Source organism: Megalops cyprinoides, chromosome 23 (assembly GCF_013368585.1).
Source record: "Megalops cyprinoides isolate fMegCyp1 chromosome 23, fMegCyp1.pri, whole genome shotgun sequence".
In the NCBI taxonomy this organism is placed as follows: Eukaryota; Metazoa; Chordata; class Actinopteri; order Elopiformes; family Megalopidae; genus Megalops; species Megalops cyprinoides.
Genome location: NC_050605.1, coordinates 20,280,950 through 20,301,991, shown reverse-complemented (window position 1 = coordinate 20,301,991; position 21,042 = coordinate 20,280,950). Strand labels below are relative to the sequence as shown.

At 45.7% G+C, this 21,042-nt stretch overlaps 1 protein-coding gene across 1 annotated transcript in view; it reads left to right on the top strand.

The window, feature by feature from the left end:
- magi2b (membrane associated guanylate kinase, WW and PDZ domain containing 2b) overlaps positions 1 to 21,042 on the top strand; it is a 162,697-nt gene that overhangs the window by 33,910 nt on the left and 107,745 nt on the right. Inside the window, exon 2 of the mRNA XM_036517545.1 lies at positions 15,028 to 15,144. Coding sequence (XP_036373438.1) covers positions 15,028 to 15,144 — 117 coding nt within the window. The remainder of the gene's footprint in view (positions 1 to 15,027; positions 15,145 to 21,042) is intronic.

Genomic DNA, 21,042 nt, shown 5'->3' with positions numbered 1-21,042 from the left:
GAATCATGTGAATGAATATTCATCGCTCATGAATATGCAGATGGTGTTTTGTTTTTTGCTCTTTATCCTGTTCTGATAGAGTCTCATTTGCCAATATGAGATTTCATTCATGTCTGCCCTATGAGATTTTTCTACACTTTGAGAAGGGTGTTTCAAAGTCGCTTTTAGAGATTGTAAAAGCCTTTAGATCAGTGGCAGTTTAGATGCCACCAATTTAAAGGATTCACAACACTTTAATAATAGTAAAAAAAATGTAATGTATAATAAAATAAATATAATACTCAGAGAGGGCTTTTCAAGGATATTGTCCATGATGTTGTTAGAGAAGTTTGAAGAAACTTCACAGCTTGGCAGTGGTGTGTTGACCGTGTGTGAGTGTGTGCCCTGCAAAGCTGCAAAGGGTGGGACAGTCTGATCTTTGTCTCACCTGCTGGACGGGGTTACACACCAGAAGGCTGTGCTCTTCGTGTTTGCATTCACACTGAACATGCTGGTGTGTGTTCTTGCTGGCTCGTGCTCTTACTGAAAGCTTCCGGTACTGCGTTTGAGCCGGTGACATGGAGGTCCCGATGAACATACCCGCTCAGGGTCTCTCTTAAACAGCTCACACACATACAAGCCATTTCAGGGAAAACAGGCTGCGTAGAGCTACCGATTCACTGTTGTTTCATCACATTATGTTTTTGTCACTTAGCAGACGGTCTTATCCAGAGTAACTCACATATGTTACAATTTTTACATGTTATCCATTTAATAGCTGGACATTTTCTGAGGCAATTCTGTGTCAAGTAGTTTGCCCAAGGGTACAGCAGCAGTGCCCCCAGTGGGGAATCGAACCGCCAACCTTTCGGTTATGAGCCCTGCTCCTTACCACCTCCTTACCTATGTTACCTATGCTACACTGCTGCCCTGTTTCGCTGCCCTGTTTGACTGACATCTGTTGCCATGGCGCAAACGCGTGTGTTTATTCACGATGCCTATTTCCTCCCTCTCAGATTTAAATCAATTCACAGTCTCTCTCTCTGTGATTCAGGCACAGTTCTGAACCAAGTGTCTGCTTCTCATTAAGAAACAGTCCTGCGTACTCCCGATTCAGATGATTTAATTGAAGGCGGTTATCGTAAGTGATACAGGCTCGGATGCATCAATTAAAAACCCGAACAAATGAAACGCGGCACGCCACATCAATATTTATTTCATCTGCATATAGATGAGGTCGGATTTAGGAAGAGAAATAATCTCCTGATGCAACCAACCCCCACCACCCCTCTCTCCCAACCCCCTCCAGGTTGTCATCAGCTCACTGGAGGAGCTTCAGGGGGATGGGAGATGAGGGCTGGGTGTGGAGGGTAGGGGGGTGGGGTGTGATGGGAAACCGGGCGTCACAGAGCAGCACCGTTTCGTGTTCCACCCCGAAAGTCATGTCCCTGATAGTGAGGCTGTGAGAGGGGCAGGTTACAGCAGGCCTTGTCACACCTTTGCACCCCCTATTAGACACGCCTGTAGGCAAGTCCATCTGTCATTAACCAAGTACTGAGTGTATCAATCCCAGACAGGCCCTGTCCTGCCTCTGTGTGGTCCAGCCTCGAACTCTGGCTGCAGACAGACAGGCCTTTGATGATGTGGGCTATACTGAGGCCTGTAGTTGCGATTGTAGCATTGGGCTGGTGGTCACTGGCTCAAATCGCGTGCTGGGGACCACTAGTTCAATGCTACAGTAATGTATAATGAAGCTTGAGTTTCTCTGAAAACACACACACACCCACACACACATACATATGCATCCATATCCACATTCTCACACATTCGCACACACACACACACACACAGACCCACCCGCACAAATATAAGCATGCACACGCACATACTTATAGACACACACACACACACACACGTGCACACACATACACGCACACATGCACACACACACACGCACACATGCACACACACACCCACACATACACGCACACACACACACACACACAGTATTCACCGTCTCCGTTCAAGTGGGCTGGAATCTTTCATGTTTCGCGGCCACGGTGAAATGGAACAGAAATGGATTGGGGTCAGTGTGGGTCAGGTGTTTAAGTGTGCCACAGGAGAGAGTTCTGTTACCGTCGGTGGGAAATAAGAGAGGGATGTGGAGCAGTCGCGCTGTTCTGAGGATGGCTTCTTTAAACGGCTGCGTAGGACGGCCACCTATGGGAGCAACAGACAGCGAGCAGATAGCATCGATCGGGCGCTGTAACACGGTGTTTTCCGCGGCATGAACACTGCAGTCTCTGCCTGAACTGGGTTTGTGCAGTTTTTACAGTCAGAGCGCTGGGAGCTGAGCAACTTCTGAAGAATAATCTTTGTACCAATCTGTTTTCACGATCCTACAGGGAGAGGGTACGTCTGGCCTGATTGCATACCTAAAGAATGAAACAAGCTGACTGCTGTTGAATTTGCAATTAACCTCTCCGCAGTTGTAGGAAATCAATGCGCTGTTGTGTTGCGCCATTAATGTGAAAGTTTGCTGAACAATGCTTCATTTCAAAGAGCAGATTTACACTCTTGACCCTGTTTGAGCTCCTCATCTGTTTGTCTTTGCCGACTGCTTCGCTCCTGGTAATCAGGAAATCAGCATTTACTGATTGGCTCTCAGGGAGTAAAGGTGTGGGTCTGTCTTCACTCCCCTACCCTACTCCAGGTATCTTAATTTATCATCTACCACAAGACACTGGGCAAAGCAACACCCGCAGAAATGTCCCTGTGAATAGCCCAAGCTTTATTTCCCATCTTCACCTGTTTTTTTCTCCAAATGTTTCCTGCGTCCTGCACTGACGTTAGCTTGAGGGAATGTCTGTCCTGTTCTGACTTGGATGCCTTTTAATGAGCAGAGATTTTTTAAAATATTATGAGTGTACGCTAAGCCTTCGTTAGACTCTACCATTCAATCATGACAGCAGTGGGAAGCTTTCAGGCAGCAGATTCTCAAAGAGCCAGATACTCCACTCTGCCAGTTGGTGTGACCAGCATTTTGACAGGTAGAACTTGAGTCCAGTCGTAGTATAGGCACATTTGTGACATGTGATATATGTTTCTGACTGAAAAGAACCTCAACTGAAATCAGTACCTTGCCCAAGGGTACAACATCAGTGCCCCAGCAGGGAATCAAACCAGCAACCTTTCGGTTATGAGGCCTGCTATCACTACGCTACACTGCCGCCTGCATGTAACATATGACATGTTTCTGCCTGTTCGTTTTTTTTTTTTTTTGAGCTGTTGTGGGTACCTGTTTTTTTTACCTGTGGCACAGATTGGCCTTCTGGTCAATATTACACTGATAAAATGTGGCAATTGCTGGCTTCTGTTGGCCACTTTTGCTTTTCAGCCATCTGCAAGAAATTAAAAAGTACACACAAAAGCGACCTGCTCTGCACTGCAATATGTGGGAGTACACAACACACGTATGGTACACATTTTTATTTTTACATGCATGTATACACACACACACACACACACACATATACACACACACACACACACACACAAAAACACACACAAACACTTCCACGCACAGATACACATCCACAAACATTAAGCATTTCATGACTTGCCTTTATGTTTTGGCAAGAGTATAAAACAAATAGTTTTTAAATAGACTGTTTAGCATTAAATTATGTGTTTGTTGAATGACAGGGTCATTTCTGTGTCAGACAGCTAATGATAAACAGCGTTTCATGTTGACAGCATACTAATAACTACAACATTGTAAATTGAAATATTTTTCAGGCTATGGAATAACTACTTGCTCACTGACAAGCAAACAAATCATTTGCAAATGTCTGACAATTTCAGTAGCAGGAGCGATCACTGTTTTATAACTAGATAGTAAACACAGTGAAAAATATCAAAGCTTGATATTAAAGTTGATGTATATCCTACTGTCATTTCGTAAGCTCACTAGCTATGCACAAGAAGGAAGACTATTCAATTACATAGTAATTAAGCCGTGTTAGCTCTATTTTATGATTATTATGAACTTCATTAGCAACAATTGTTTAAATTTTAACTTTTTTTTTAACAAGCTATTTTTAACTAGATAAAATGCTTAACACCATCGTGTGAGTGAATGAATTTGTCTGAGTTGTTTAATTATATGTACATACAGCTTATCGGTACATTGTTTTATCAGTAGGCGGTTAAAAATGTTAATCCCCACTGAAATCATTGAAAATAAAGTCTAGCTCTATGAAGGAGCCCTGTCACAGATGTATAGATGCCAGGCAGGCACCTTATAGGGGTGTGTCAATCATTCTCCATGAAACAAACACACAAACACGGTGGGAAAATGAGATGTAGAATGTGTGGTTGAGCCAGTGCCTTTGTAATCTCAAGCAATCGGCCTCTATTACTCGAACCTCAGCTATTTGCAGACCTCCCGTGAGCAGGCATTTTGGTCGGGTGAGAGTGATAATGCTCGCCATGCCATGCCCAGTAACCAAATGCTTGTGCCAGTGGCCGCGTGTGTGAGTGCATGGCGGTGGAAACCTTTGCCGGTCAGCCCCGTGGGGGAGGTCAGATGTTAATATCAGCATCACCGGGTTTATAGAGCGTGTGGGGTTCTGGCCCGTTAATTACGCCCAAGCTGGCACGGCTCTGACTGTGGGGGATTAGAGAGTGACCCAGGGGTGAGGTGGCTCATCGGGAAGGCATGTCACAGGGCGCTTACCTGTGAGAATCTGTGGTGGGTTATTACAGTGGGGAGGGGGGAGTGGGGGCAGTCTCAGGGGGAGGAGCGCGTCCAAGCCTGTTTCCTGTGCGATTCTTCTCTTACCTCCACCTTCCCTCCCCTCCCGTAGCTTGTGTTCATCACTCAGTTTGCTTTTATTTCATGAATGAGCTGGGAGTTTATATCTATTTTAGCTCTGGCGGTCTTTTTGTGGTAAGGCGGGCGCTCCAAGTCCAGTGTTCAGTGCCTTTTTCAGCCGTTTTTTTTTTGCAGGTCCACCCATTGTGCGGTCAGTTTTTCATGGTACTTAGGGTCATTGGCTGAGGAAAGAAATTGAAAATGCTTAGGTGGACATTCACGACCAGCTCTGTAAAAGCCATCTCACATTTACATTCACTTACTGCCAGGAAGCTGGCTCTCTCTCTGCTGATACTAAACTGAGTTTCCAGTGACAAAATGCTTACAAAGAGGTGCTTAAGTAATATAATATAATATAGCATGCAATATTACAATATATAATATTACATAATACTTAATATTGATATTGAATTTGTCTAATATATTGTCTTGAGAAGGTTCTGTTTCACATGCATGAGGGGCCAGTAATTTACTGCCACAAAGCTGATTTTAAAAGTAAGGCCAGAATGCAACATCTTATTCAATAAAGCGTCTTTGGCCAGTGGTTTGGTGTTGTTTGGTGGACCCAGTGAAAAACATTCTTTGGACTGACATGAAAATAAATATTTAACTTACCATTAAATATTGGTTTAATGAGAACAGGAAGGTGATTATTTGAGAGGGCAATTCATAGTGACCTTGAAGTGATTTTGTTTGTCCGCTGCGGCAGCGGTTTGATTCTGTATCACTTTGGTTAAACATTTAGAGACGAAGCTGTGCCTGTTCCTCCTGTGTGTTTGAGTGGTTCTGGCCCGTCCTCTACGCAACACCCAGCACAGAGAATCCAAAATCTCGTGGAGAACAGCCGTCTCCAGGGCCACTTGCCTCCGCCCGGTAATCCGACAGAGGCGAGCTGAGCCAGGTCCCTACGAGGATTAGCTCCCATCTCTGGGAGGAGGATTTATAAGCCTGGAAAATTAAGCATGATCGCAGATCACGGGCGCCGCGGAGATTTCCCTCTCTGTCTCTACCGTTCGTTACCATTTAATAGCCGTGCCCTCTCCGGGCGTCAGGGGGTGCTGGGGGTGCAAGGGCCAGGCTGGGGGGAGAACTTTGCCACACGCTGGTCCTGTATGAGGCAGATAAATAGGACCTCTCCATGAGTCAGTGTTGTAGAAAACTGCCGTAAGTGTTACTTTATTGAGTTTTAATTGAAAATATGGTAACAGGTTTATTGACACCGTATGTTCATATATGTTGGAGGAACTGACATGTTTGTACACAGGCTGGCAGGATTTGGTTAGGACCTGTGTGTGTGTGTGTGTGTGTGTATGTGCGTGTGTGTACGTGTGTGTACGTGTGTGTCTTTGTGTGTGTGAGTGTGTGTTCCTGTGTGTGAGTGTGTGTGTGTGTGTCTTTGTTTGTTTTTGTACGTGTGTGTGCGTGTGTATGTGTGTGTGTTCCTGTGTGTGTGTGTGTCTTTGTGTGTGTGAGTGTGTGTTCCTGTGTGTGTGTGTGTGTCTTTGTTTGTTTTTGTACGTGTGTGTGCGCGTGTATGTGTGTGTGTGTGTGTGTGTGTGTGTGTGCGTGCACTCATGCGTGTATGTGTTTATTAACATTGCAGGGCTCTCCCATGGCAGGGTGAATGTGTGAGGTCACACTCATAAATCCAGCTCTAATTAGTGAGGGGGAACAGAGCAATATCTCACTGCTTTGGAGGCACCAGTATGGATTCCTAAAATTCAATATCCCTAAATGGCTGGATCACGGGCCAGAGATGTCTGTGATTACTGTATTCAAGATCAGCTCATAAATGAAACCCAAATTAAAAAGAAAAGTATTGATTTCTCACTCCCCCCCAGCCCTCTTGCAGTTGCAAAATCGATCAGTTTCAATGCAACATTTTGTAGCCTGTCTTGTTGCAGTGAATAGTCAGAGTAAGAGTTCAGAGTTGACAGTTGCATTTGTAGGGAGAAATGGGTATGAATTTCATTAATTTTTCTGCACACGAGGCTGTGCAGTTGTGTCTCACTGCCCCCCAGCTCTATGGGATTTGGAGAGCAAATTGCTCTCACTGAGACCATACTGAGCACCAGCAAGCAATCATACCACTTACATCACCCCATGGCTACTGGGTAATGTAGTACTGTGGAACGGGAAGTACAGCTGAAATGCATCATGATGTCACAAAGAGAACTTCAGGGGATTGTAGAAAAGAATGTCGATTGCATCATTCATAATATTCCCTGTCCCTGTGCAGCTAACTACTACTGATAAACTTACAGGTAGTTTGCTTTACTTGTGAGACCTTTTATAAGCAACATACTAAGGCTTCAAACATATGGAAAGTGACACTGGCATTCCCTGACAAACCCAGCTGATTCCAAGGTGAGCAGGAACTGACAGGGTCTTTCTTGTTTGGTATGACATGCATCTCCACCATGGGACCTAGGGGGACTTGAGAGGAGTTACTGCTGAGGGAGATGATCGCACAGAAATGCCTGAGTTCAGTGTCACCCAGAAAAGCACTGAAGTCATACACACAGCAGTGGAAATATGGAGAGCTGAAGATATGTTTGTCTACATTTACACTTCTGTGGAAAACTGTAGCTGCTTCTTCACATCAGTGTGGGGATTGCCATAGAGGTGCGTGAAGAAGATGACAATATTCATCCGGTGCTCAAATTCGTCTCGCGGCAAGTGGCTCTTGTGTTCTGGAAAGTGGAGAAAAGAGGGGAACAGTGCTCCATTTTCTCCACATAAACCCCATGTAAACGTGGCCATGCAGGTAGCCAATCACAGGGAGGAAAAGGTATTGGAGTGCAGTGATTGGTTCTGGCGCATTGTTGAGACTCAGCAGTGTGTGTGTTGACTGTAGCTTATTTTCCCACTGAATGGTTTTCTCCAAAGAAGATCGAATCTGCTACAATGTCTGAAGTAGCATTTCATAAAAATATTTTCTATGTTACATCATGTTTTATCTGTGTTGGAAGTGTTAGAAAACAGTGGAAGATATGCTCAGAACATAGAATAGTGTTTGTTGAAAACTGCTTGACAGGACTGTACTAAAGAGATTGTTTGTTCCAGTTCTGGGCTTGGAACACTGCTGCAAGCAGGATATTCAGTCCTCATAGGTGGGGTGGCAATGTAGCATAGTCGTAATGAGCAGGGCTTGTAACTGAAAGGTTGCTGGTTCCAGTCCCCACTGGGGCATTGCTGTTGTGTCCTTGGCCAAAGTACTTAACCAAGAATCGCCTCAGTATCCAGCTATGTAAATGGATAGCATGTAAAAATTCTAACACATAAGTTGCTCTGGATAAGAGCGTCTGCTAAATGACAGTAATGTAAATGTAAATGTAAATCATAGCTGCTTAAATGGGGAGATGTAAAATGCTGTCAGAGATGGAAGTCTTGCAGTGCAGCCATCTTCGCAAACGCTATAATGGAACACTCGGGCTCTATTCTCCACACACCTGTCTGATTAACTGGAGGATCCTTTCTCTCCCTCTGCTCATTTTCAAGTGTATTTTCCTCCCTCCTTTGAGCCTAACCCTATTCAAAATGGACTCCATTCATTTGCCACGCACACTTCCATCTGAACGTGTTCATTTCATTTCAGCCACCATGCAATGCTGATTACATCCTTTCTGCCCGGGCCTGGAATGTGAAATGCAGTTTTTTTTTCCTTTTTATCCCGGGCTCGTCTCTGTCTGCAGAGAGGAATGACTCACAAGTGACATGCAGTATGTCGGGTGACAGCTTCTGTAATATTCCCGCCTCAGAAATCTCAGAGGAGCCATGAATTCCTGCCCCTGGAACACCCCCCCCCCCCCAACCCCCCAAAAAAATGATACTAACTGCAAGTCCTTTGATCACAAGTTATTGTGACATCATAAATAAATAGATAGCAGACACGCGGAGGGGCTGGACCACGAGGAGGGGGCGTGTCCCGCAATCTCGTTACTCCACTTAGCCAGGGCGCTGGCTTGCGTTTGAAGTGTCCCCCCCCCCCCCAAGGATTTATTATTTATCGAAAACATTCTTAACCGCGGTGGCATTTCTATTATTCATCGGCGTTGCTGTTCGACTCCATGCAAACGAGCACCCCCCCCATCCCCCCCCCCCCGTTCATATGAGAGGACCGAGGAAGCTGGTGGCATTCATTCCTGGGTGTGGGAATTAGACACAAATGACTGGTGGTTAGGTGGTTAGTTATAGGTTCCTCTAGCACCGTGTTTCCCAACCCTGCTCCTGGAGGCACACTGTCCTGCATATCTTCTATGTATCCTTCCTGCTTGACTAAATCAGGTGTGCTCAGCTAATCAAAAGTGCCACTGATGAGTTCAGTCAGGTAGGTAGAGCAGGGATAGATAGAAGATATGCAGGACGGTGTGCCTTCAGGAGCAGGGTTGGGAAACGCTGCTCTAGCACACAGACACTTAAATTACAGGCCTCTTACTAGCCTTGAAGGAAAGGTGCACTCTGACATTTAAGCTATAATATTTGACCCAAGCTATTTGCTGCAAGTTCATCTGCCTGTCCAAGCAGTGTTCAATGTAGTGAAAGGTGTGAGGGAGAGCGCATTTTCTGCACTGTGTTGAAAATTGTACTTTTCTATACTTTTAAGTGTTGAAAACGATACCATTTGTTCAGAACATGAGTATTTTAAGACTAATCAGAATTTAGCCTGCCTTCAAACGCACAGAACAACATCATTACCCTAATGCAACCACAGCGTTGTCCTAACACTGTCCCAGCTGCTACAGTTTACTTTCAGTTAAATATAGAACATCTCTCACATAGTTTGGAGACTTAAAGGGAAAGCACACACTGCCATTGAGGGTATAACGTTTAAGTTTCACTTCCTTAGGTATTCCTTTTGTATCCTTTTATTTTTGCACAAAACTGGCCACCTAAACGTGGACACCCCTGCATTAGCATATTAACCTCTGCTCACTTTGGAAGCTGTGTAGTTTTTTTTTTTAAGGATGGGGCACACTGATCGCACTTGGAGGGTGTCTGTTTCAGAGGCTGTGTCTTGCTGACACTTCCTCAGGTCAACACAGGGGAAGCGGGCCGATACTCACAGGGAGAGAGAGCATTCTAGAACACCGCTCGTGAAAGACATTCCATTTCTCCGCCGCAGCGAAGCCAACCCCCGGCAGAGCTGGGGCAATGGGATTGTCTCTCTCCGCGGCAAAGTGGGCCTTCCTGCTGCGAGAGGGATATTTCTGATAGTCCAATTTCCATGGCAATCGGCGAGCGGAGAGAGCAGCAGCCACGGTGCAGGAGAGGGGCATGACAGAGCAATCACCTCTATTTCATGTGCCCCTGGCTCCCCTGCCATGATGGGGGGAGGGGGGGGGGCCCGCAGACCGATGGAGATCTCATTCTGATTCCTGTCAGCACTCAGCGTCGAGCAGTGGAATAAGCAGAGGTTGGACTGATCTCTCCCGTGCATGCTCAAATACAGGAAATACTCAGGTGAATGCTACTGTGTCTGATGCTGGGGAGTTGGCAGGATTTTGCTTCATTTTGCCTTACTACAGTTTTCTAATTAGAGGGTAATTATCGGAACAGCTGTCAACAACCACTTCCCCTCAAAAAACATACGCACACACACTGATGCAGGCACACACACACACACACACACACACACAGTTATTTTTTGGGGCTCATCTGAGACATTGTGGTGTTCTTTCTGACTAGAAACTGAATCTCTCTCAAGCCATTCTGTCTCAGTCTGTAGATCTATTTGTATGTCCATGTGTGTATCTGTTCCCCCCCCCAGCGCCCTCTCTCTCTCCCTCTCTGTCACACTCTCTCTCTCTCTCTCTCTCTCTCTCTCCCTCTCCCTCTCCTATGTCTCTCTCCCTCTCCCTCTCTCTCTCTCTCTCTCTCTCTCTCTCTCTCTCTCTCTCTCTCTCTCCCTCTCCCTCTCCTCTCTCTCTCTCTCTCTCCCTCTCTCTCTCTCTCTCTCTCTCTCCCTCTCTCTCTCTCTCTCCCCACCCCCCCCCCCTCTCTCTCTCTCTCTCTCTCTCTCTCTCTCTCTCTCTCATACTCTTGCTTGAGTCATGACTGGCAGGCTGTAGGTTTAAATAAAGGAATCTGGGATGTGAAAGACGGTTCTTTTGATATTAACCCCATCTGTGAGACACTGACCGTGAGAAACAGATGTGGTGTTTGAGTACATCTTGGAGCTGCCAGTTCTAGGCTTGTGTTCAGTCATGCACTCCTTCACAGCATGAACACGAAGTGCATTTCACCTTTAGTGTGCCATCCAGGTGACTGACGTGTCTGCAGGTAAGAAGCACACGACTGTCTTCATGTAACACACACACACACACACACCAAACACACACACTTCAGTCTTTTTTGCTTAGGTCCTGCAGGGAAGCAGCTGTCCTCAGTCTTTTCAATTTTGGGTGGCAGCTGCTTCTCCTCTTCCCTGTGATTTGAATCTTTTTTTCTCTCTCTTTCATTCTCTTGTTTTGCTCAGCATGTTGTCAGATGCCTTTTCTCTCCTGTAGTGAGAGAGACCGGTATCTTCTGTTCTGAGACCGATCTCTTCTGTTCTGAGAGTGACCTCTTCCTTTCCTGTAGTGAGAGAGACCAATCTATTCTGAGGAAGAGTGACTTCTTCCTTTCCTGTAGTGAGAGAGACCAATCTCTTCTGAGGAAGAGTGATCTCTTCCTGTCCTGTAGTGAGAGAGACCGGTATCTTCTGCTCTGAGAGTGACCTCTTCCTGTCCTCTAGTGAGAGACTGATCCCTGCTGTTCTGAGAGAGAGTCACCTCTTCCTCTCCTGTGAAGAGAGACCAATCTCTTCTGTTCTGAGATGGTGTAACCTCTTCTTCTCCTTACTGTGAGAAAGCTTGATTGCTTTTGTTCTGAGGTAGAGTAACGTCTTCCTCTCCTATTGTAAGGGACGCCAATCCTATGTTGTGCTAATGGGTGGTGGCATCAGATATCAGTGATGTGGTACCCATCACCAATGTTACATTCACATCAGCAACATTAAGAACAAATACCTTTAGTTAGCAAGTCCCCATTGGTTTATTGTGTAGACTTTTCACCTAGATTTATACAGTAATTTTCACTTTTTATTAGGCCTCTGTGGTGCTGTTTGAGAAATTTGAGGGCTGCAGTCCAAGGTAAAGAACTAAATAAATCCATAGCAATAATAATAATAATAATAATGTGATTTCTTTAGGTCCTGCACTTTCTGCCAGCTGTACAATAAACCAACAGCGCTCAGACCTGAGCGCAGCGCACAGCGAACAGCGCACCTCCTACACTTTGACTAAAGTTGCCACTCCGAGTTAATGCGCTGTTAATGCACTGTTAATGACATATATGGCATCAATGTTATTCCTTACAACGCGCCTGTGATCAAAGTGAAAAATTGTGCTCCCTTGAGTGCAGTCAGAACATCACACTTTATTGCACAGTTCTAGAATGGCAGTGTTTACTACCTCAGGAACATTTGGAAATTATTAATATCTAATAATTCATATATTCATTCAGTTTGATTGGTTAATGTGTGCAAATGATTATGCTGCACGTAATTGTTGCATGAAAATTTGGATCAAGTCTGCAGATCATTGTTATAGGTGGCAAATGTTTTACCCTCTGTCTGAATCCCGTAACTCGCTGTACATAGGTGGCGTGCATTACAATGCTTCAAAGAGAACTAGTTATGAGTTTAATAAATGTGTTTTGCAGTCATTTGAAAACTGAGTGATGATCTGCTATCCCGTGGTTTCTGCAGTGATTTTCTGAGTTTTCATGCTAGTGAAATGAGTGCTATGCGCTATAATATTATTAGCAAACTGAAGTGCTACCTGGTTATGTGATGTTGATATTTGGTAGGTGAGCCAGGTCACGCATTGTTAGTGAGCAAAGGGCATCTGGTGCAGGGAAGCTGGCATATTTGACCTGTGCCAGACAGCATCTCTATCACACAGTGAAACACTGCGCAGTACTGTTGGAGGCCAACAGGGGGAGCTGCAGGACCTCAGAATCCCACAGACCAATCAGAGGCAGGGTCTCATTGTGATAGCCTCCCCCCAGCAGAGCGCTCTTCTTCTGTTGCCTTCCAACAGTCGCCTCTCTCTTTCTCTCCCGCTCTCTCTCTCTCTGTCTCTCTCTCTCTTCCCCCCGATCTCTCTCCTCTCCGGCTCAGATCAGATCAGCTGCAGAGAGGAGGCTAGCTCCATCGCTGCTAAATCCGCAGATAAAGAGGCAGGGAGTGAGTGGATCTGCACGGGGGCAGGGGGAGGCAGGCGTTACGGGCTCTGAGCTGGGCACGGTCGGCTTCTTTTTGTGGAGGTATACCTGTGGAGAACGGACACAGCTGGCCGTCGGAAACATCTGCTCCAGCTGCAGAGTAGGTGCTGTTACTGCCTTCTTCTCATTACCGCGCTCTGATTATTGTGCGTTTCTGTTTGTGTGTTTGCGCGTATGTGCTGTATTGTGTGTGTAGTACATATATGTATGTGTGTGTGTGTGTGTGTGTGTGTGTGTTTGGCTCATGCCACACAGCGACAGATTCACAGGCTTAATTATCGGGCATTTTTGCTTGATGGATTTTTTTTTCCTTTGATTCTCATCCTGCAAACGAGTAAGATTTTTCCTTCTTTTATGATTATGTTGAGTAGTTACTTAGAGGGCTTTAAAGCCTGATTTTCAGATTATATGAAAAATACATTTAAAACCTTGACATAATAGGATTTTGACTCTGTCCTCATGGAAGCATGTGCTTTGATTTTAAATAAGTCAGAAGGCTGAGAAATGCTTGTGTGTATGTGTGTGTGCATAATTGTATGTATGAATATGTGTTTGTGTGTTGTGTGTCTGGATGTGTGTGTGCACGTACGTGTTGTGTGTGTTTGTCTGGATGTGTGTGTGTTTGTGTTCGAGAGCTGTAAATAATACATTTGAGGAGACGTGTGTGTTTAACTTGCTCTTCAAAAGCATTTTATTCATGATTTCATCATTCATTTCATTATTGTAGCTTGTTACATATTCCACTTGATAAACTCAGGGGCTGTAAAGCATTGCAGCTCAGGCTTAATCCGATGTGAGCTGAGTGAGTGCGGAGTGCCTTCGGGAGAGATGCCATTGCATTTCCAAAGAAGATAAGACTGGACTGCCAGGTGGTGAGCCAGACCTTTGTGTTTTATTGGGAACGTAAGTTTGAAAATGATTTTTGGACCAGTATGATCGCTGTTTTATTTCCCCAACACATCTGATAGGTTTTTTTTTTTCCCTCTTCAAACAGACAACTCATATGCATGTATTCAGCTCTAACCCTGTTTTGAAACGTTTAAGAGCATTAATGTATGGAGGGCAGCAACTGAAAACAAGCCTTGGCCGCGGTCGTCTGTCGTTTCGGTGTGATTCCTTTGACGTGTGATGTTGTGGCTGTATCTTTTAAATTATCAAAGACATCAATCAGACAATCGGCGCTGAGAGGAGAGAGCGGTGCTTCCGGGCTGTGGGAGGAGGGAGGAGAGGGAGCTGGCTGTTCTGCTGGCGGTGTGTTTGTGGTGTGCTGTGTCCGGATGGGGAAGGCGGTCCGCTCGTGGAAGAGCGCGTGTGAGAGTGACAGCCGTTGTGCGCTGTCCCTGGAGAGGCTGCCCTTCCCTCCCTCGTACTCTCCGTCCCGCTGAGGTAGCGAGTTCCTGCAGAGATCCCCCCCCCCCCCGGTCCATTGAGTGCACTGAACGGGGGGAGGGGTTAAGGGAGGGAGGGGGAGGAGCTAAAGGAGAGAGGGATGCAGAGGCACTCATTGGATTCCGTTTGGAGGGTGCACGGTCCGTGCTCTACTCAAATGGCACAATTCGTGGCAAGTGGGCTTTAGGTAGACATGAGTGCTGTAAATATCATCTTTCAGAGAGAGAGAGTCTGTGGGCAGCTGTCCTGCTGAAGACACAAGTGATCTCCCCACTGCAGTGCTGTTCAGGAGCAAGTATATACTTCTGCATCAGAGTCAGCTTAGTAGACAGAACTGAGCGAAAGCCATGATGTTCCATGTCTTAGTTAGTGTCCTGGTTTTTTTGTCTTAACCACCTGCTCTAACCCAGTCCAGGTGAAGCACGCATCGCATTCCTGATGTAACAGACAGCACGCTCTTGCCATGCCTTTCTGAGTGGGTCACTGAGACCGGTGTGTTGTTCTTGGTTCTCCAGGGGGCGTCGTTGACAAAGACCTTCGCCACTACCTCAATCTGCGGTTCCAGAAGGGCTCGGTGGACCACGAACTCCAGCAGATCATCCGGGACAACCTCTACCTCCGGACCGTCCCCTGTGAGTCACCCTGGGTCTCTGCCAGAGCGTTGGGTTTAGCAGCTGCCCCTCCTGTGTGCCCGAGGGATCAGCCAGGGCTCAGTCAGTGCAAAGGACCTGTGGTCTCATTAGGGTGTTGGCCAGTGTTTGGTGTAGTTTTACCTCTGCTCAGAGTTTTAGTTTACATTTCGGGCGTTTTCAATGTATAGTAGGTGAGGGTTTATTTGCTGGTGTAGTTTTTAGTTTTCGTCTAAATGTAATTCCAAGTGTATAGTTTTTTTGGCATTGTTTAAATTCTGGGTTTGGTACTTGTTTGTTTTGTCTTGTTTTCGCTTGTGTTGGGTTCATTTTTAATCCAGGGTGGTTACTGTTGGGTGGGATTATTGTTAGTATCAGGCTAGGTACAGCTTTTGTGGTCTTAATTACAGACTAGGTGCAAGTAGTGAGACTCAGTATTTTTAATATTCAAGTAATCAACATCTGGAGTTCTCATCGACATTCAAATGCCTGCTTTTTAAATAAATAATGTAACAGTCTGAAAACTACTGATCTGCTGCGTATTGAAGATTGTCTTTTTCTGCCATTGGCTAAACAGCGTAGGCCCAGTGTCTTGAACAAGAATGTGTGAAGAATTGGACCCGCCCTCACTCGTGATGCGGCCCTACCTTTGGCTTTTGTTGCGGCACATTGTGTGTTGTGTCTCTGTGCAGCAGGAAGTAGTCATATCTCTAGCAGGGAATTAGAGGGAAGTGACATCATCAGGTTAAACACTGAATAAATGTTAGTGCATCAGTGTTTGACAACCTTTGGCTGCTTGGTGTGGCAGTGTGCCATTTGATGCACTACCAATGAACAGACTAGCTTTTAGAAACAGTTCCCCCAGTGCGTAGCGTTTTAAACCATTCCAGGTCTTAGAGCAGGAAGCAGACTAGAGTACCATCACCTGGCACTAAGCTGCCTCCTGAAAGATGTGGAAGGGAAACAAAACCTGTTTTGCTGTGTTTCTTAAGGAGGTCAGTGTCAAGTATTTCAGAATAAAGCTCTGCACTGACACAATCATGGCCTCACCTTTCCAATTGACCTTTTTGACAGGGCTGAGAATTCTAATATGAGCTATTAAACACCCAGCAGTTCAGCACTCAGTCGTCAATTTTTAGGTACTGTTTTTGTGGCCTTGGAATTAATCGCAGGGTGAATGATTTAAAAATGATTTCTGTGATTCTGCTTTAGAAATGATTTTTCCGTAGATGTCCCTTACTCTGAGGAGGTGCAGGAAATGGTTTCTTTCTTTTCTTCTTTGTAAAAGCTGCTATCCAGGCGGCATTAAATGAAATGTTGCACAAGGTGTTGTTTGTCACCTCATGAGAGCATAGATGCAATCTTTTTTCTTTGTTCTTATTTCTTGTGGAAGCTGGCATTCCATATCACCATGGTTTTGTTTTATGTAATAGTGGTCATATTGTCATTAATTGGTTGACTATGTAAAATATCACGCCGAGACCGCTATGAAATATTTTACTACATTTGCGCCATTCTGTAATTAGGCTTGATACCTCCTATAATTACTTCTTTCTTTATAATAATAGTTCTCTGTTGATAATAAGTGTGTCCATCTGTGTGAGTCTGTAGCAAAATCAAATGCACGAAACAGCATTATGCTGAGATATTAATTACTGGTGCTGGAGCAGCCAGTACAGCAGGGTAGGACAAACCTCTCTTATCATTAGGGAAACTGTCTCACCATCAGCGGGATCACTGGGTATTCTGTCTAAACTTCTTTCCCGTCTGTGACAGCAGCAGACAAGGCTTGTGAGGTCTGACTCTGTAGCTGCTGGCCTGAATACATTAAAGAAGCAGGCTCTTCAAGGCAAAGCAAACACAATTTCCTTTGTGCGCCTTTCCTGTTGTACTGTAGATGGATATAAAATATACAGAGGAAATATATAGAGCAAAAATCATTGCAAGACACATTTTTTTTTCTCCTTTTCTTGTGACAACTTTCAAGCGGCGGTTTTGAAGCCACGGAACAGAGAAAAACCAGCCCAAATAAATGATTTACTGAGCGCTTTAAAGTCTTCCATCAGCACATGGTGTTCAGTCTGAGTGTGAATCAGGGTTTTCCCACCAATGGAACTGTGTGGCAATCTCAATTCAGTGTGCTGAAAGGAAGTGAGGGGTCTGCACTGAGCCCAGACAGGGGGCCTGTGGTGGAAACAGGGACAGGAGAAAATGACGACAGACAGAGGACAAAAGGGAAAGACACGGGGTGGGGACGGACGCAGACGGGGGACATGTGGAGGCGGCAGGGTGAGACAGGGTTGATTGGGGAGATGACGCCGAAGCCCCTGCCAGCTCAGAGGCAGATCTCTCATTTTCAGCCCAAGGTCGCAGCTATTAAACAAAGCCAGTCTGAAATGGCTTCAGTCAGTAATTCTGATCTATTGATATAAGGTGTGTGGGTTTTTCACTGAGCGCCTGTCAGAGGCCACAGTAATTACCTTTTTGCATCCCCAGCAGTCACGGGGAGGGGGGGGGAGTTGTTTGTCAGGGGGAGTCTCTGTTCTCTCTGAGGGAGAGAGAGCACAGGCTCCTGTCTCTCTCTCAGTACCTGACTCATCACTCTTATTCTCCTACACGGACCCCCGTGGCACTCTGCACAGCCTAATTCATGCTTCCAGGGCATCGGACATTTTAGTGACATTCAAAATACAAGTGGCTCAGACCTGCAAATTGGCAGTGCCAGGAGAAACATCGCCCACCGATAGCCGTGTGCTGAAGGCCGGCTTCTGCCCCGATTCAGAGTTGTGAACGTTCTGATGAATGGTTAGAAAGACCAGGTGGCCGTGCTGTGAGTTGCCGCCTTCTGAAGCGCGAAATCAGGGAACTTTCTGACAGGAAGAGATGGTGTGTGAATGGAATCAGAGGGTCACAGGATATGAGTGTCTAATGGCCTGGTGATTGCCCTTCAGTGACCTGTCACTCATTCAGACCAATAGCACACCAGTGGAATGGAGTGTGCCCAGAGCCCACCAGCTGTAGCGTTTTGCTTGGTATCTTGTAGCGTGTTTTATATCAAAAGTTTATGATGAAAGTTGCGGCTCTAATGGCCTTGCATGAAGAGCGTGGAGACGGACTCGGTCTCTCTGGGTATTGCCGCGTGCAGAAAGCCCCCCCCTGCTGTGTCTCTGTGATGAAACACATGGCTGCCTTTCTGTGTGCAATTAGCTCCCTTACAAAGCCCTCCTCTGTGACTCGCATGCAGCAGAAACGGCAGCGAGAAGCGGGTGGTAATTTCAGTCATGTTATACGAGCATTGCATAAATATAGGGGATTTACAGGGGCTCAGAACAGATGCTATTTCGGGGCTTAACGTTTTGTGTACTCAGAATCGTGATGCATAATTACTGCTACAGTCATACTCTTTGTAACCTTCATGTGCAATGTCTCTCCTGACGAATGAAACAGAAAACAGTCCATGAAATGTACAAAAGGAGAATATGTACAGAAAAATAATACTGACAAAGCAGTGCCACACGCACAAATGGGCACACACAGACTGAAACACACACACACACACACACACACACACACACCACACACACACACACGCCACACACACACACGCACACACACACACACACACACACACACACAGATTCAAACGCGCACACACACACACACACACACACACACACACACACACACACACACACAGACTGAAACACACACGCACGCACACCACACACGCACACTGGCGCGTGCGTTGCACAGAGGAATTCAGTACCAAGGACAGCACTTCTGTCATTAGGGAAAAGCCATTGACAATGAACACCTCCAGGTTTTTGCACTCAGTAATGAGGTGTCTTGTGCTCTGTTTCCAGGCTGGGCACTTATCATTTGGGAAGGAAAGCTAAGTTACTTCAGAGAAGAATGCATACTGCCAGATACATTCTAGACCCTCCCTACAGCCAGGAGTAGACCACATGAGCTGGATTGGACAGGGCACTCTGACTCTGGACCTAAGAGCCATAGATGTTTGTCTAGCATGAGCACTGGAGTTGTGGCCTTGAGCGAAGGATTTTACCTCAGTAGCTTGAGTAAGAATCAATCTGTACCATTGATGGATAGATTTTGCAAGGTGTACAGTTTTCTTTTGTTTTTTTTTTCTCTACATTAGAGTGCTGTCTATGTCCATCCTAGCCCGTGTCTGTCCACTTAGATTTTACAGCCATAGTACTCTCTCCTCATAGCCAGGCTAGAGGGGAAGAAAGTCTTGCTAGAGGATTATATTTTTGCATCTTTATCTATCTTTCTGTACCACAGAGCTCATACAGTTTCCCCCTGTGTGCATCCGCTAGCTTAGAGGGGTAGAAAAGATTGCTGGAGGATTCATATTTTCTCATCCTTCTCCATCTCTCTTTACCATAGAGCTCTAACAGTTTTTCGTCTCTGCTTGCATAGCTAGCTTGGAGGGGTAGAGGAGAAAGCTGGAGGATCATATTTTTGCATGCTTTTCCTCTTCTTTTTGCCATTGAGCTCTAACAGTTTGCGCCTCCATCTGCACAGGTATCTTGGAGGGTAGAAGAGCTTGGTGGAGGACCACATTATTACACCCTTGTCCATCTTTTTTTTAACCATAGAGCTCTAACAGTGATTTGTCTCTGTCCACATAGCCAATTAAAGCCTTGCTGAAGCACTATGTTTTTGCATCCTTGTCGATCTTTTGTTTTACCATAGAGCTCCAACAGTGATCAATCTCCTCCCATGTAGCCAATTAAAGGCTTGCTGGAGGACCATATTTTTGCGTCTTTGTCTGTCTTTTTTTTTTTTTTTTAAACCATGGAGGTGTAACGGCGATTAATCTCCTTACACACAGCCAATTAAAAGCTTGCTGGAGGACTATATTTTTGCGTTCTTTGACTGGTCACCCTCGTCAGTCCAGGTTAGGGTAGTGGACAGGCGGAGGCTCTGACACAGCGTTTATGATTCCTCACACAGAGCTTGTTTCTTGCCAAAGAGAGGACCACCAAAGTGAACGGTGAGACACTGATCATGTGGCAATGTGTGGGTGAGGCTTAGACACAGCAAGGGGCATGCAGCTACGATGTGGCCGCACACGCTCAGTACACTCCCTTTCCTCGTTTCTTTTGTCGTTCTGAGAGGATCAGGTGCGTCTCCCAGCTGCCTGCCTCCTCTCTGCTTTTAGGTGTAACTCATCCCTCCGTCTCTGTTTCCTGCTGTCAGGTTGATTGATGGAAGTAATAACGATAATCATCCTCAGCTCATCTTCAGATTATTCAGGGCAGCTTTATTAGTTCAGCGCCAACTAATAGCATCGGAAAGGAGAGCCGAGCATTGTGGGTACAGAGGAACAAAAGATGTATTGTTTAAGTCTTCATTCAACATTCTGCCATTCGAACCTAACCCCCTCCCCCCACCCCAATGACCTTACTTTACACCATCAGCGATTTTAACTGTATGGCCATGTTCTTCCCTGAGCAGCGAGTCCCCGGCCCTCTCTCTCCTGCCATTGGCGCCCGGCTCTGCATGTGCTCCTCAGTCAGTCCGCCCTCCGAACCCGAGCGGGGTTTCCATGGCAACCCCTGCCCCCACTCTCTGGCATCAGAGGCGTGACGTATAACCCTCCCTCCCCCCCAAAAAAAAGGAAACACTGCCTCAGACACAGGCTTCCAGGAAATCTGAAATGTTCCGCTTTTATTTTTAATTTTTTTTTCAATATTTGTGTGTTTCACTGCAAAACAGCCCTGGATATGCATATCTGTATAAGCCTTTTGGCCAGGCAACATATTTATTAACTTGAAAACAGTAGGCCCACACCAACAGGATGTACTGGATGGACAATTGCTCATTTTTGTAACTTGCACTTTTATAAAATGCTAATCTGGCCTGAGTCAAGTG